This window comes from Falco naumanni, chromosome 2, assembly GCF_017639655.2.
Source record: "Falco naumanni isolate bFalNau1 chromosome 2, bFalNau1.pat, whole genome shotgun sequence".
Classification (NCBI taxonomy): domain Eukaryota; kingdom Metazoa; phylum Chordata; class Aves; order Falconiformes; family Falconidae; genus Falco; species Falco naumanni.
In genome coordinates this window covers 26,741,040-26,757,926 of record NC_054055.1, presented here as the reverse complement: position 1 = coordinate 26,757,926, position 16,887 = coordinate 26,741,040, and the positions used below count along the sequence as shown (strand labels likewise).

Sequence of the window (16,887 nt, the reverse complement as noted above, 5' to 3'; positions counted from 1 at the left end):
TCAGCCAGAGCAAATCCAATGTAGTAATGAACATCCCAGAGACAGACAGAAGATGATTCTGAGTAAGCAGCTCTGTACTACTCTAAGAATGGCTTACATCGAGACAGCTAGTACTTCTTCACCAACATCAACGTAACTCTTGTGTTACTTCGGTTACGTGAAATTGCTCAGAAGCACAAATTCTTAATTCTCAAGTAACCTCCAAGTCACACTTCATGTTGATTTTTGTGCAAAAATGTTAAGTCAGGAGTCATCCTTTCAACCATTCCTCCCTTCTAAGGAAGAATTCAATGGATCCTTTAAAGTATCAATTGACTGTAAAAGAACTTACGATTACTTACAAAAGAACTTACAACTTCTCTCTAGTTTCATGTCAAACCTGAGTTTGAATTTACTGTACTTTAAATCAGATACACAATTATGCATTTTGATTCCGAAGTGCAGCAATTGAGACATACTGGCTGTATTTATGAGTTTACTGCTCATTCTGAATGGAAGAAAACCTGATTTTAGAGGGTTTTTTTTTTTTACTTTTTTTAGAGGTTTTAAATTTTTACTTCTCTTCCAAAAGTCTTCTGCACTTGGAGAGATAATAAAGGCCTATGGTTCCACACAATTCTCAAGAATGCAATTGCTCCTGGCTTTCGTACATGTTAACCTAATATTTGTGCATGTTGGAAGACTTAAGACACAACCCAAAGGGTGGTCCATACACTGACCACACAATATGGAGCAAGTCCATGAGGAACTTACTTCTTGTGAGATGCCGGCTTATCACTTCAGTTCCAGCCCACGCACCATACATGACACCAGGAACACTTCATATTCCTCTCCATTATTTTTTCCATCTGATCGCCTGAGAAAGGGGTCCGCAAGTACCCTCATACTGTTACCAAGTTCACTAAGTTGGGTGTAGAGCTCAGAATCCATTAGAAACCCATTGCTGGTCTAACAAAACAAGATGCTTACCTTGAGAGAAATATGACAGAGTCATTAACAGGGAAAAAAAATAGTTGTTTGATCAGGAGGTTTTATCTGTTCATTTATCATACTCTAATTCAGGTACCCTGGGACATTGAGTAAAGATTTAAGATGCCTTTCTAGATTAAGAGCACCGACTTCTGTCTCTTACCCTGAGCACTATCACTTACACCCTGTTCAGCCCCTTCCTGACTTAAGTCCCCGACTGCCACAAGCATTACGGCCTAGAAGAAAAAAGGTCGTGCTTCAAAACATCTTACTTTCAATTTAAATAAGATGTAAGAATGAAGTTATGTGAATAAATCAATGGTTGGTATGGTCTATACCAAGAACAAAACTGTTTCTCAGTGTCCTAAACACGTAATATTAACCATCATCTACACCAGTATTTTCCCCTAACTGATAGTTATCCAATGTTTGATATGCAGGAAGCATCCTATAATAAAAATTTCAAACTAGTGGTTAAGAGAGGCATTTAAAATTAATATCCCTTGATCATGGCTTCCCCTATTACGGGTAACACTAATCTGCCCAGAGTGGCATACCAAGCACCCCATAAAAATATCTTAAACTATCTCTAACGTCTTCGATGGATTGACTGATGGATAAACAGTCAGAAAAGAAAATGTTTGCGAAGAACATCCCTACCTCCCTGTAATGGAATTTCACAAGATATCTGAGTCATCTGCATTACGCTCCCTATAGCTTCTACTTAAGGCGCACAGACTACCAGGCTGGGTTGCAGAGACAACAATGGGAAGGACCTCTGCATACAAACAGGAACACCTGCAAAGAACAGAGAAATTAAACAGCATAAATTATTTCCATACAGGTTCCTCCAAAGTTGATGAGGTGCAATTTCTCATTAACTAAGGTCTCCCTCCTGACAATTCCAATTTCTTTTCTGCTGAAAACACCCCTTTTCCCCCCAGTTCTTCCTGACCCACTTAGACGAAAGCCAACATTCAGCCTGGCCAAGCAAACTATTGCTTGCAATCCCTCCCTAATCTCCAGCCCTGGAAATGGAAATCTGGTAATAAAATCTCCAGACTAACTCCTCTAGCTATACAAAGCCAGGGGAGAATTATACCACTATCTTCTCTTGCTCAAATCTCCCTAGCCAGAAAAAAGGTTCAAATAAGTAACCAAGCAAGTATTAACAGCTCCTCACCAACGTGGGAGAGAGAAAAAAACCCAAGGATGCTTAACAAACCGTATTTTTTTTTTTCAGATTTCCAAACACCACCATTTAAAGAGATGTGAGATTTGAAGCATTAATTAAGTAATATGCATAAATTTAAAGCAAATGCTCAGAGTCCACATCTCCAAACCACAACCTGAGATTTGGCTAATGTAACACACCATTCCCACCAGCAGCAGTAAATCTTAGCAGAGGACAACCTCCACGCCTGGCTAACCCACTCCCAACACTAAACCTCAAAGTTTCTTTTGAAGAAAATCCTCTTTCCCACTTTCCTTCCTTTCTTGCCTCCACTCCCTCCCTGTAATTCAGGGATGACCATCTTTTTGCTTTTGTTTTCTTAAATAAAAGTGACTATTCTAAATGAGCGTGGTTCCTACGAGGCCATCTCTTACAGCTTTTCATTGCAAAACAGCGTCCTTCACCAGAGGTTCATTTCACCCACGTCACTCTCATTACAGGTCTAATGAAAATTTAATAGTTCTGCCTTCTCATTTTCAGCACATAAGACTACAAGGTACAAGGAAAAATTTTTACAAGAGCTTTTAAGGCAAAACTGGAAGAATCCAGGAACCCTCAAGATCAGCATACATGTGCAAAAAACACTCTCCAATTCTGGGCAATGAAGCCAGTAATTACACAGGTGGGTGGGAGAACAATTATTTAAAAGGGTCAGACTGAAAAGATAAAAATTACTGCAACACTTGCAAGGATGGGGAAGGAGAGAAACCACGGTCATCTCTGGATCTGCACTGCATTTATTTTACAGCAAAGAATCCTGTTCTCCAAATTGTTTCTTTTTAAATAAATCTTTCCAGAAAAAGTAAGAATGTTGAGCATGAGGGCCCTGTTGCTGACCGTCTTAACTGCACTAAATAGCCAGGTTTGTTGCTCTGGGTTTACAGCTTTACATTTTGGACCCTCAAAGACCCATCCTCTCCCCCTAGCTGTTCACGCAGTATTAGAGCAGGAGTGACTCGAGCTGGTTTCACCACAGCAGTGCTCCAGGGGACTGGAAGACACAAACACCAAAGGCAGACACCATGTTTTACACAACAGAAAGTTGCTAAAATTAGAACCAATACAGAATTGGGTTTTCATGACAGACTTTTCAGATCACTTTGAGAACTCCTTTAGGAGGAGGCACATCAGAAACTTAAAGCCATCTAGGCAGCTGTAAATTAAGACAACTACAGTGTGAGGAGACTTATTAAAAGTGGTCAAACTACGGAAGACATAATTTGATTTTACAAAATCAGACCCTCTATCACAGCCAAGTTTGTTGATCAGATTTCCAAAGCCAACTACACTACGCAACTAAACAACAACAAAAAAACGTTGCTGCACTGTGGAAAACCCAGGGTGTTTTCCAAGCAAAGGCACAGCAACTTTCATTTGCCTGTGTTCAGAATAGATTGAACCAGGCTGACTTTCTCCAAAACAGTTGAGATGTCCTTGGAAGGCCTCTTGATTTCTACAGAACAGGTATTAGCATTTCCATGCCCCTTCATGACTCACGGTGACACATATTTTAGCTTACATGGGCTTATGAGACCTGACATTAGACTATTTTTGGTTTACTTTTGGGCTACTTTCTTACTCACCCACACAGAACAATAAAGTGAATGAACGTCTTTTTTTTTTTTTTTTTTTTTTTTTCTTATTTGGATATGACCTCAACTCCCTGAGCTTAGGCTAGTGCTATTGTAAGCACCACATCATTTAACAACGTTTACACTTTTTTTTATCTTAAAACTTTGTGCTTTTTTTGACAGCACCAAACCTAGAACAAACTCTTCTAGAACCTCACACCTCTGGACACTTCGATTTTCCAGCCTAACTGTATTTATGACCATTTTACATCCATCTACTCTTGACATAATTTCTCCTCACTGGCTGTTACCATTGGATGTATTTATAGACATGGATCACAACCCCTCTCAGCCTTTGTTTCTGCTGGATTAAAAAAAGCAAACTCTTTTAGTCTCCTTCTGCAAAATCAGTACTCCATTTCTCCCACCACCCAGCCAGCTCACCTTTGCACCTGGTTTAATCAGGGTCCATCCTCTCCGGCATCCCTCCCTCCAACAACACCGTCCTGCTGGCTGACAGCAAACTGCTGGTCCTCACACACACACAAACATCCTTCTCCCTGCTCCTTCCAAGGAGCTGCTCTTTATTAAAAGTTATGAGTAACAAAGAGCCAAGCCTGTAACTCTTACATTTCATACCACTGGGTTTGACTCCATTTATAACTACACCAGCATTCAAGGTCTCCCAGCTTTCTATGAAATGTTCCACTCTTTCCCAGGACCAACATTTACCACTTCTGCCGTGTGTATATGTCTTTTAGAAACAGTCACGCTCTCATTGTGATTTGGGACAGTGTTAAACCAAGTTAGTTTCAAGTGATAGAAAACCCACTGGTAGTCTCCCCTCAGCACAGCGACTTCTCGTTCAGCATGACCCACTCCATCCCCACTCCCATCAGTTCCCAATCACTCCTCTATCATTAACAGGAAGAGAAAAATAGACAAAAGCGTCAAATCAAAGGCCCCTATTGCCCAGTAACCTGCCACTGGCAGGGGGCAATAGCAGACATGTAACAGTCAGGAAAGTATACAGAAATTATACCGTAAAGTGCTGCTATTTCCTATTTACAGAACTTGTTTGATTTTTCTGTTACCAATTTGCCCAAATACTTTTCAAACCCACTTAAACTTTCTGGTATTTAGAACATTTTGTGTTAGCAAATCCCAAAGTTTAATTTGAGCTGACTTGCTAGTGCAGCAAGCAGTTCAACCTTTGATGTTACTTCAGATGTTTAATGAAGTCTAGCACTAGTTCATCCAAAGCTTTCCAAACAGGACACTCTAGCTGATGTCTTAACAGAAGACTACTACTTTAGTCTAGTGTGACCTACTTTTGGTGGTATCATGTCATATGTATTTTTTTCATATATCTGTATGCTTTTCCATCAAAATTTGCTTTAATAACTTGCATTGTGTTGAGACTCGTGCTAAAGGAGACTGGCATGGACGAATGAGGAGTACTGAAAATTATGTTTGTCATATTGACGGCCATTCCCTCACACAGGATCACCCTCACTGGGTAGGTCTATGCAAAACAGAAACAGATCCTGGATTTCATACACTTTTATCTAGGACTCTAGCACAGAGACTGGCTCAAGCCAAGAGGGTCAGCTAAGCCGGGTTCACTTCCATCTTGCCAACATCAGTGGATACTTATAAACCACACTCCACTATCACCCATTTTGCCGTTGCCCTTTTATCTCCCTCACTGAAATCCAACACAAAACAAATACTTAATCCTGGAACCATGTTTATACTAATTTTCTTTTCTATCCTACTGACTTGCACGTACATGTAAAAGAACCTTTTACTTCACATGCTTTGCAATTTGCAACTAAGCCTGAACAGTTGGCAAACTCTCCCTCTTCCTACATTTCCTGACATATCAGGATTTTTCCATCCCCTGAAGACTTTTTGCCTATTGCTAAATGCCTTCCTGAAGCAGTTATTTGTCCAAAGAAATACTAAGCCCTTCCTATACATTCTCTTCTTGTTTACTTGGGCTACTGATTTTGTTGAGGCAGGAGAACCTTGCGTTTCCATCAGGCTCCAGACCCCCTCCAGATTTACACCCTGGAGCTCCCCTGCTCAGAGACTGCCCCAGATGCTGCATTTCCAAACACAAGAGCTGGAGGCTGTCCTCATTATTGCAATGGCAGCAACTCTCAGTCACCTCTAGGAAAAGACTTGGCTACAGCACTCATGTACCCTTTTAAGCACTCTTCTCTACTGATACACCAGTTTTGTTACAATGCTTGCCCATCAATCCCACGAACCAGAACTACTCATCTCTTCTTGCTCATTTTTCCATTTATTTTAAGCTGAGTCAAAGCATTAGCCTCAGCTGTCTGTTCAACAAGCTCGCTCACCAAATCCAAGCCAGCATCACCTACTACTGATTGTCTTTTTTTTTTTTTTCCTAAATCAAATAATGATGTAGCTGTAATATCTATGACTGTCTAAGCCCTTCTGATTAGCAGCAATTGTTCTGCAAGTAGATCTGGTTATTCAAAGTGTCCCGTAAACAATAAACCCAACCGGAAATTGAATCTTTTTAATATGCAAAACCTTCCTCATAGGCAAATTTAACCCATGGATCCTCAGCAAGTTTCAAGCGTTACCCTAACAGAACTTTCTGCAATAGAACATAACTTTGATTAATTTGAAATTAGCTGAAACCCAAAGCACTGCATCTAGCTTTTCCTGTTTCCCCGTTGAAAGAGAAACTTACCTTCACCCATGAGAATCCAAAACTTGCCAGACTATTTACAATTCCATTATATGGCACTGAGTAGAAAGCTTGCTTTGCCCCTTACAACTTTGACAACAGCACTACCTCAACTGCAAGCGTTCAAATGACTTCACATAAAGACTTAAGACTGAGGAGGGCAGAAGAGATTCAACATGTTTTAAGGCCAATCATTTTTCCAGTATATTATCACATGAGTGTTAAAAAAATCCCCAACACCATCAAAAGAACAGATGAGGCAGCACTTATCTGAAGATTATTACTCTGAGACTCAGGTCAAATTTGCATCTCACTTCCACCAAGCCTTTTTTTTTTTTTTTCCCTCCTGTCTTCTACTTGCATGCTTGCCAATGAAGTGCAAAAGGTTAAAACTTACAGTGATTTTTATTATACCAGCTTTTAAATAATTACAGATGTAGTCAGAGGCTTTGTAATTCTATGTTTATTCTCCAGCCTAAAACAGAGATGCAGTGATGTCCTACTACTGCAAGCACAGAACCTTTTCATAGGCTCTCAGTTTCTTTTTTCTTTCCCCAACTTTACAAGGAAAGCAGTTGAAATGAGCACAGACAAAGCAGGACAGTGCTGAGCTGCCTTCCACAATAGACCCAAACAGATAGCTGTGTTTTATCATCACCCTCCCTAAATTCCTGTAAAAAATAATAAAAATAAAATAAAAAAATAAATCTAAACCAGCAAGTTAGTTTCCTGTTACCAGAAAAGTAACATCTGCTGCCTGTAACATAAGTAACATAACTGTAACAAAAGTAACATAACTGTAACATAAGTAACATAACTGTAACAAAAGTAACATAACTGCCTGCTGCCCCCACCCCCCCACCCCGATATAAAAGAGGTATACAAAAAAAGTCCTACCCAGCAGGAAGAGACTATGGCTTAAAAAAAATTCAGTTATTTAAATTTAATTTTAGATCTACAAATGCTGCCAAGCACCACTTTATTTGTCAACAAAACATTTTGATTATTTGGCAGAACAAAGCAAGCTCCCTCCCTGCTTTCTCCACAGACATATTTGGCACCGGTTAATTTGTATGTCTTTAGACATATGTCAAGTCTGAAGCTGTTTCAAGCTTTAACCCCGCAGAACTTCTCTCTTTTAAGTACTTGTTTTTCTTAAAGCAGTAACAGCAGCAAGTTAAAGCCAAGAAGGGATTCGATCCTGCAACGAAATAGTTAAAAATCAGACTCTGCTGATGCGAGCTTCTCTGATCCATTACATTTCTCCCAAGCTGAGCTAAGAGCTGAGCACCAAGTATCAACTGTAATATGATCCAAGAGTTTATGGAAAAAATAGCTGCACATACCAAGCATGCACATTTAGTAAGATTTTGTTTCCATTAAAATATTCGAGAAACAGAGTTTTTCAGATCTGCTTCTCTCTGACCGATTTTTAACGTTTCTCCTCCCCCCTCCCCTAAATACACACCTCCTTTCCAAAACCCAAACCCTTAAAAAAAAAAAAAAAAGAAAGAAAAAAGCAGTCCTACCGCAGGGAAGAGAGGCTTGAAAAACAACTTTGATTGGCACTTGGCCTGACCCACAGAGGAAGAAAAACAGTTTTTGGACAAAGAGCGCAAATATTTGAGCTGATTGACTTACAGGCTTTCTTAGCATTCGCAAGGAGCAACCTGGTGTGAAACGTATCGGCAGAGACTGAATTAAAATAAAACCAAAAAACGGCCTCGCGTTCGTCTGCGGGCGCCGGGGCTCGGCGCGTTTGCACAGCTCAGCAATTTTAATTCATTTGCGCTGGACAAACAGGCAGCACCGCCGCCGGAGCCCCCCGACCGGCAGATGTCGGGAGGAGCTGGCCGAGCCCCCGCAGCCACGGGGGCCGCGCCGCAGAGCCGCGGGGAGGGGGCTTGGCGCGGCGGGGGGGTGGGGGGGCAGGGGCTTCTCTGGTGGTTTTTTGGTGTTTTTAAAGCTCGGATTTCGATGCCCCCGCGCAAAGACCTGACGGAGATCGCGATGATGAATTCTGTCAGTGAAATAGGTGGGTAAACTTTCCAAGCGCGGCTGGGCCCCGAGCCACCCCATCCCCCCCAGTGCCATCGGGGAGGCCAGGAGCACCCCGGACCCTCGGGGAGATGGGGGGTGCGGGTGCAGCCTAGGGCAGGGGCGAGTGACAACTGTCCCAGGGAGAAGCCGGCGATGGGGTACGGGACCTGACACCCCTGCGCACCCCCTGGCACACCTGGGGCCGCACCTTCCCCGCCCCGCGCCCCTCCGCTGCCCCCCAGCTCCTCGCCGGCACTCAGCTCCAGGCAGCCCCCCCAAAACCGCACCCCCCCACCCCCTCCATCCCCCCGCCCCACTGCTGCCCTATGGCCCGCTTCTCCTCACGCCGCTGCCCCCCCCAAACCGCCGCCCCATCGCCCCGCTCCCCCAGTCCCTCCTGCAGGTCTCTACCTCACCGCCTCCCGCAGACCCCTCGGCTCCCCCCGCCTCACAGCGGGGCCCCCCCGGTACCTGTCTCGGCACCTTCCGGCAATTGCCGCACACCCGGTACTGGCCGGCGGCGGAGGCGGCGGTGGCGCTGCCCACGGGGCCGGGGCCGGGGCCGAGCCGGTTCATGCTGGCGGGGAGCGCGGCGCTGGCCGGGCGGGGACGGGGGGAGGCGGCAGAGTGGCTCCTCGCCGCTCAGCAGCCCGCGCCGCCGGCCACCCCCATCCTCCAGCCGCGGCCCCAGCACCCCGCTCCGGGCCGCTGCCCCCTGCGCACACCCCTGCGCGCTCCGCCAATCCGCGCGAGCCGCCCCGCCCGCCGCCGCCGCGCTCGGCCAATAGCGGGGGCCGCCCGCCGCCGACCAATAGGCAGAGCCCTCTCCGGCTCCCATCTCCAGGCAGCCTCCGAGCGGGGGCGGGGAAAAGGGCGTGGTCACCGCCGCGGAGGGGCGGGGCCGGCTGCGTCTCTGGGCAGTGTTGGGGAGAGAGGCGGGGCCGGCGCTCTGGCGCGTGCCTTCTCCTGGCCAATAGGGTGGGGGGGCGGGCGCTATGCAACCGAGGCGCGGGCAGCCCCGCCCCCGGCGCGGAGGGCCGCGGCCGGCGGGGGCCGAGGGAGCGGCTGGCAGGGCCAGCGGGCGGCCGGCCGGCGGGCGGGGGGCTCGGCTCCACCAGCCACCTCGGCCGGTCCCCCGGCCCTGCTCGGGGCCGCTGCCCCCCAGGGCGGACCCCGAGGGGCCCAAGTTTGGGGGCGCAGAGCCGGGCAGGGCGAGGGGTCACCGGTGTGATGAGGTGCGGGCCTCAGTCTCCCAGGCCGCCGGGCCCCGGCCCAGGCCCAGGCCGAGCCCTAAGCCCAGGCTCCGGCCCAGCCCCAGGGCCCGGCGCAGGCCCAGGCCCAGGCCACCCTCCAGGGGTATCGCCTCCCCGCAGACGCGGGTCCGTTAATGGTAGTGAGGGTACTCGCTGCTACCCGCCGAAGGCATCCGGGGCAGGGGTCTGTATGTGTGAAGGGTGCGCTGCTCTGCAGAAGCGCCCGCTCCGAGGCGTCAGTTTGCACATGTAGGGACAGGACTGCTCTGCTGCCAGGCAGAATAGGATTAGGTATTTGCTTTAGGGTAAGTTGGGAATGTTTGGAGCACGCATGCGAGCGTGCGTGTGTTTGCCTCGGGTCGTTGGGATTGTTAGAAATGATGAGTCAGGTTTTCTAGGCTCCATGCTAATGCACGGAGATGGAGTGTGTAATTAGAACAGAGACGAATCTATAATCTGCAGCCTGGGATAGCTGGGGTATAAACCTCTGCTTTACATCATAGCATCACTGCAGTTTTCCTTGTTTGTGTGCTCTTTAGCTTTAGATTTTAAATGTGTGTATATGAGCTTTAACATGAGTAGTCCCACTGACATCAATAAAAGTTTGTTTATTAAATGTCGAGCATTATATAATTCCTATCTCGAAAGGTACAGAAGGATTTGATTCTCTCATGGAAATGGAATGCTACAACCCTATGAAATTTCTAAGAAGATTTGGGGCTTACATACGTTGTTTTCCAGGTTTCTTCTGGCAAAACAGTTTGTAAATCAGCTGCCCGAGAGCTGTGATCTGCTTTGCTTAGGAATACTTTATATTTTTGCAAAACATTGTGTAATTTAGCCAACAGGCTGGCTGAAAAGGTCACAATGCAATTAGTAATTTACACCTCTTAAAGGAGACTAATTGAACGTAGATCTGACTTGTCTTTGAGAACTACTGAAAAGTTTCTCAGATCAGCCTTTGTGACCATAAGGAAAACCCCATCCACAGAAACATCCTACTCTGTCCTTTGCCTTCCATTCATTTCCAAAGGGATCTTTCCCTCAGGCAGAGCTGCCTTCAGCAGACAGATGCTTTGTGGACTCTGCTATTGCCAGTGTGGAATGCATCCAAATGTTACAGTCACAGCCAACCATACAAAATTCTTGGAGAGGAATAAATGGAAGAGGATTTTTTTTCCCCAAGCAGTGTAGTAGAGATGGTATCCCAACATGAGAAAACAGTTTGCTTGAGTGCAGGTACTTGCTGTGCTGTGTCTGAACCCCACGTGCTGAAGCACGGTGCTATTACAAAAAGTGATGAAGAGGAGCTGAACAGATCAGTTGTCATAATCTAATCTGAATGTAATGCTAAAATGAAAGTAAACAACATGAATGATGTAAATGGCTTTTTATTTCTTGCTGAACTCCATGATAATGTTATCTGAAATGATGTTTTAAAAGAAGCAGAAGAGGTTTGCAGTTACTATAGCCACAAGCAACGGAGAGTTGACTCTAGCTCAAGTAAGATCACTTTGAGTCATTTGCTGTCACAGTGAGTAGTTCAAAACACAAACCCATTGGCAAGGATGGTAGCAGGCAAGTTTGAAACACAAATAAGAGAATGATTTCAACTGAGTTACTCTCAACATTGAAACATAGGCAAATACTCAGATTTCAACAATAGCATCCGTTCATTAATTTTATTCCCACAGTGGCAAGTACACATGACTGGACATCTTCAGAAATGCGGTTGGATTCTGTTCCTCTGCACTGAATTTATTTCCACCTTGAGTTCAACTTCAAACCTTTAGCAAAGCCCATTAAAACAGGGAAAATTTTCCATTAGCCAAGTGTGAAAGTTAGGCTGACTTGTAAGGCAGTTTAAAATTTGAGAAATTTGATATCTAGTCTCTGTTCTGCCCCAAACTTCTTGTGAAAAGGGGTGGGACGTGTATGCCCAGATGCTTGAAGAATTTAGTTGACTAACCCTCACTTAAACCATGAGCACTTAAGTACCTTTGTGGCTCCCAGTCATGCCTTTCAGTACTTTAGTATCTGAGAAATGTCAAGAGAAGCATAAACTTTGAGAGTATTTCATTGTTTTTGGAAACAATACAGCAAATGGAAGTTGCCTAAAATCCTTTTCCGCTCCCAACAAAAAATCTCTTGTCTAAAGTTCAGGTTTTGCTTGGATATTTTTTTTTTTTTAATAAAGAGGTTTAGTGTCCAATAGAGATCAGAAGTGAACCTCTTAGGGCCAGATGCAGATCCAGGATCAGTATTAGATAATTAGCATACAGACCAGAGACAATATTAGAATTTTCAGAACACTTGAACTCTGTCTAGATGCAGTGTTTGGAAATGAACTGTTGGGAACCCTGTGGCACTGATCCTGTAAAATGCCATGTATGTGCTCAGCTTACACCATGTGCAGAGTCCTGCTGCCTGCAAAGACTTTGGGCGTGTGTGTCTGATCTTAAGCTCTTGGCCTGTTCCATTTTGAGTTATCCATGTGCATAAGTTCTGCAGAGTAAAAGCCTCTTTTTGTACAAGCTGGCTTCTTGGTGAAGATACCCACATTCTTGAAAGTTCTGGTAAACCTACTTCTCAAAAGAAGTATTACAAAAAATATTCAGTGCTCCCTTCACAATTGTCTGGCAGTTTTTATGATGCAACTGTACCTAACTTGCCAGCTGCTGCTGTGGATTTCTGTCAGTTTTTGCCCAGTTACTGAGTTGTAACGGAAAGCAGAATCCTGAAATTAAGAGGTAATCAACTTACAAGCAGCCTGGTGTCTTGACCTGCCTGGAGATGTTAAGAAAGTTGTCAGTTGTATAAACCCAACCAGTCCTCTCTGCTGAGGTCACCTAGAAAGGCTGCAAGTTATTGCTGTTTATGGGAAAGGTGGATAATTTTTTTCTTGATGGTACAGAGCTTACAGGCTTGAGACCATCACATCCTCTTGGAGAGACTGCTGACCTGCTGAGATAGAGTGGCACAAGTGGTTACTACTTTAAACAGATTTCTATCATCAACGATCGTAGCTTTTGCAAAGTTTAAAAAGCAAACACTATGAAGAAACAACAAGGCAGGAACAAACTTTCAAAGGAAGTGGGGTTTTCTCTGCCTCTTGAAATCATCAGATGCAGTTTTGGCCGGCACATTGCAGCCAGGCGTGGACTGCTGCCCTTGCCATAGGAGTGGATGAGATGTGACAGCCTTTGCTAGAAGGTCAGAGTTCTCCTAACACCTTATGCAGCCTTTAAGCTAACATGGTTCAAATGGATCAGCTAAGAGACATAGCTCATCCAAACATTGAGCTGCTTTCATCCCCCAGAACGAGCACTTACACTGTGGTTTAACAGCGCTGCACTGTTTCAGCAGTATACCTTTTTCAAAGTTTCAGCTTTGAACTTCTGCTAGGACTGGAATACTTCTTGCCTGGAATTTCCCGAAGAGAAGGTTGAGAGATGGACACAATGCATCTCCACTGCCTTCCAGAAAGCATCACACCCACAACCATCCACTGTATAAGCAATCTGTGAGAGAGCACAGAGCAATAAGCATCTTCTTATTGCAAGAGCAATAAGAAGATGCTCTGTAGATCGAATGTAAAGCATTGACACTACTGTGTCCCCCAGAAAAGTCAGCCTGGCTGCAGTGTGTTGTGCAGGTGCTACGGGAGCACTCAGTAAGTCTGCACGATGCTTCCCCAAGATGTGCACCTACTGTACAAGTGTGCAGTGCTTTTGTTGTTCATACATTAATGCAACAGCCTGATGCTTCCTGAAAAGGTTGGATTGACAAGATCAAGTGCTGTAAAATCGAACTCGTTACACCGTGAATATGTTTCTGATTCATAGACCTCCAGCAGCTTGGAGAGAGCGGAAGGGTGGGGGCAGCTGCAACGTAGCATCTCTGACTGGATTGCTGCAAGACTAGAAATCCTTCATGAAATTAAAAGATCCTCAAATTTTGCCCAGGAGCAGGAGAAGAGGGCATGAGCACCCAGCTCTGGAGCTTTACCCACTCTCCCCATTTGACGGCCACAATAAAGCGTTATGCACGTGGTTAGATGAGTTGATTGACACATGTCACATGCCTTACATTTCATGGGTCTGTGAATCACTCAGTAAAACCATACTGAACATGGGTAGATAGGAAAATGGATGTGTTTTCTGCAGGCCAAAAATCCAGCCCATCATTGCCATTATATTAAAATGAGTGATAATTCCTGCCCTCGTAACCGTAATATTTGTTGCACTGTTTTAGTGTCATTTGCACAAGATTTATATTATGTTGTTAGGGGAAGGAGGGGCAGCAGATACAGTTTGTGCCCTTAGTAATGTTACATGCTCTGTGACACTACTAAATGATTTCCCATCCTTATGATTACACATCCTAATTTGCAAAATGAGTGTTCAGATAATTGTGTGAGACAGGGAGATGTGATAGTTTGTGGAATTCTTCCTCGAGGGTGGGGGTACACGCCTTTTCATTTGCAGTGTTTAAACCCTGACTAGATAAAGCACTCAAAATTGTGTTTATCGTAAGAAACTATTACGGCCTGGCCCGGGAGAGCTGAGCTTGCTGACCTAATAGGCCTTTTTAATACCTAATTTCTTTGACAGTTGAATAACTCTAAAAAGCATTAAATCACTTCCCAAGCAAGAAACCTCTTCTGCTTTCTCTCTTTATGTTCTTGACTGTGGTTTGCATGATAATTCGCTAAATATATTTCAACATGTTGTTTACTTCAGTTCGTCCCTCTGAGACCACACTGGCCGATGCTGCAAGCCTGTAAATAGGGATCATCTGGAAAAAAATAGGTTGTGCTTCGAGTTTACTTTGGAAGTATTTTGGCTTGTATGATTTTTGGGAGTGATACATCGGGGAAATGCATTAATTGAAAAAAAGTCTGAAAGGCAGGACAAAGGTAGTCTGGTTTTAATCCCTGAAAAAGGAGAATAAGAAGTATTCCCTTGCAATGCATTCATATTAATATTGAAGACAGTCCTACTGAGCAGATTTAATGACAGCAGCAGGAGTATCTGTGGTGACAGAAATGCCTCCCTCCCCCAGGACTGGGGGTGGAGTTGATGGGGCAGACATGGATGCCTGGGATGGTACATGCGGAGCAGGGGCAAGCCTGGGTCTCGGCACCGGCTGCACAACCACAACGTGAGACGCCGGCCGCAGCACTGGGAAGGATGCAACCGAAGTTTCAACCCTCTCCTATTCAAGGGTCCCTGCATCAAAACTGCAGTTATGACATCTCTGTGAGGTATAGGTGTCCCCCAGTGGCCCCTCTGTAGGCCTGGGTCCAGGTGACAGGATTTCCGCAAGAAGAGAGAGAAATGCTGCTGGCCTTTGGCTGGGAAACAGGAGCTCCTGCCTCAGCTCCCAGCTACATCGCACATCCCTGGAGAGTACAACCTAACCACAATGCTGTAGGTCAGGCTGGGTGAAAACACCTCGGGCCCTCCTTTTGCAGCCAGGGTATCATGAGGTCAAGAATTCAAAAGCCAAGGAGCCAAAAGAGGTCAAGCAGGAGGCGGCTGGCTCAGGTGCCTGCTGGCTGGGGAGGTGAACTGGAAACCAGGGGTTTGCTGCTTGTTTCCTTCCACTGCTTTTGCTTAGATCTGTGCCCAGGCAGTGCGAAGCACACAAATGTCTTTGTCTGGCTGAAAAACCCTAAAATTTCTCAAGCAGCAGAACTTGTCTGTTCATATTTTGCAAATGAAACACATGGTACGGCATGATGCCACATTAAGGATTGAGCTGATCAGTGAAATTAGCTTCCTGTATTCACTGGCAACGTTATGACTTTCATTATTTTCAAATATAAAATACAAATACAGAAAACAAATACAAAACTCAGCAGCTTTTGAGATATGGCATATAATTTAGGTCTATTTCCCGTTGAAGCCCCCAAGATATGAAGATAAGTATATTGGAAGATCAGGCTGAATTATAGCAGAGTTGTATTCTTTGTTTCTAGACAAAGAAGAGCTGAAGTGCTGAAAGATTTACATGTGTTATGGACTTTGCTTATTTTGGTTTTAAAATGTTTTTCCCCATTTTATTATTTTTCTGACAGTTACACCCTGAAAAAACAGAGTGTCAGTGCAAGCGGGATTTTTGCAGAAGGTGCCACACTTAGAAGCAATTAGACGTGTGAGTGAAGGCAGTTAGCACATGGGATCTTACCCAGCAAAATCAGCTAGGTGCTGAAGGCTTGCTTGGATGGCATGTTTCTTCTTTCACTGATCACTGTCTGGATGCTGGGGAGATCCTTGGACAGGAGAGGTCCCAAATTTTGAGGTTCAGCCTTAAAGAAGCACCCGTGCAGGGGAGCTGGCTGCCTGAATCTGCAGTACCATATGCCTGTGCCGAACCACACAACCCTCTAACCTTGGATCTCCTGCCTCCCTCCTTCCTGCACAGCCAGGCGGTGCCCGCTGTGATAAACCAAAATACAGTAAGTAGGATGGGTCCAGCCATCTGCCACTGCAGAGCAAGAGAAAAGGAGCAGCAGCTTTCCTGAACCAACATCAGCCAGCTCCTTTCTGCTCCTGTCTCCTCTAGCCTGCCTGTTGGTCTGCTGCCGGCTGGAAGTGCATGACTCCTGCATGTATATATTCCTTTCAAGACCCTCTGACTTATTTCAGCCCACCTTTGCAGTAGGCATGAACTCTATTTATAATGTTGAGAGAGGGGAAAGGGAGGGTCAGCCTATAAGGGAAAAAAAGGTGTGTAAGCAATGCACCTTGCTCTGCTCTTCGGGGAAGCCCTGGCAGTTACAGCTTCAGTGCTGGAGCCCCCGAGCTGGAAATGGCAGGACCTAACTCCTGTTTGGGCGAATAAATGAATAATAACAGGGGTCATTGCACCTTGCTCTGCTAACTGCCAGATCCATCTGGTATAACTGAACCTCAGGCACACAGACCTGACTATTTACTATCGCCACTGAAGCATTCATATTGATGAACGTTCAGGAGAATGCTGGACAGCAGAAGCAGAGAAATGACTGTTTTATAGGCAGAACGATGTCTTTGTACAGCACAGGAGCGTGATCTGAGATGGAAAACATAAAAGGATTGTATTTCT

General features: G+C 45.1%; 1 protein-coding gene and 1 long non-coding RNA gene across 3 annotated transcripts in view; both read right to left on the bottom strand.

Annotated features, from left to right (window-relative positions):
• SESN3 (sestrin 3) overlaps window positions 1-9,272 on the bottom strand; it is a 44,868-nt gene extending 35,596 nt beyond the window's left edge. For both annotated transcript variants that reach the window (XM_040583641.1, XM_040583642.1), the window contains exon 1: window positions 9,014-9,272. In XM_040583641.1, coding sequence (XP_040439575.1) covers window positions 9,014-9,118 — 105 coding nt within the window. In that variant the 5' untranslated portion in view covers window positions 9,119-9,272. The remainder of the gene's footprint in view (window positions 1-9,013) is intronic.
• On the bottom strand, window positions 7,431-8,254 carry LOC121083348. The gene is made up of 2 exons (XR_005826316.1): window positions 8,144-8,254; window positions 7,431-7,703 (listed from the first exon to the last, which is right to left on the bottom strand). It is a non-coding gene; the product is annotated as an uncharacterized LOC121083348 (long non-coding RNA).
• Window positions 9,273-16,887: the final 7,615 nt, after the last annotated feature.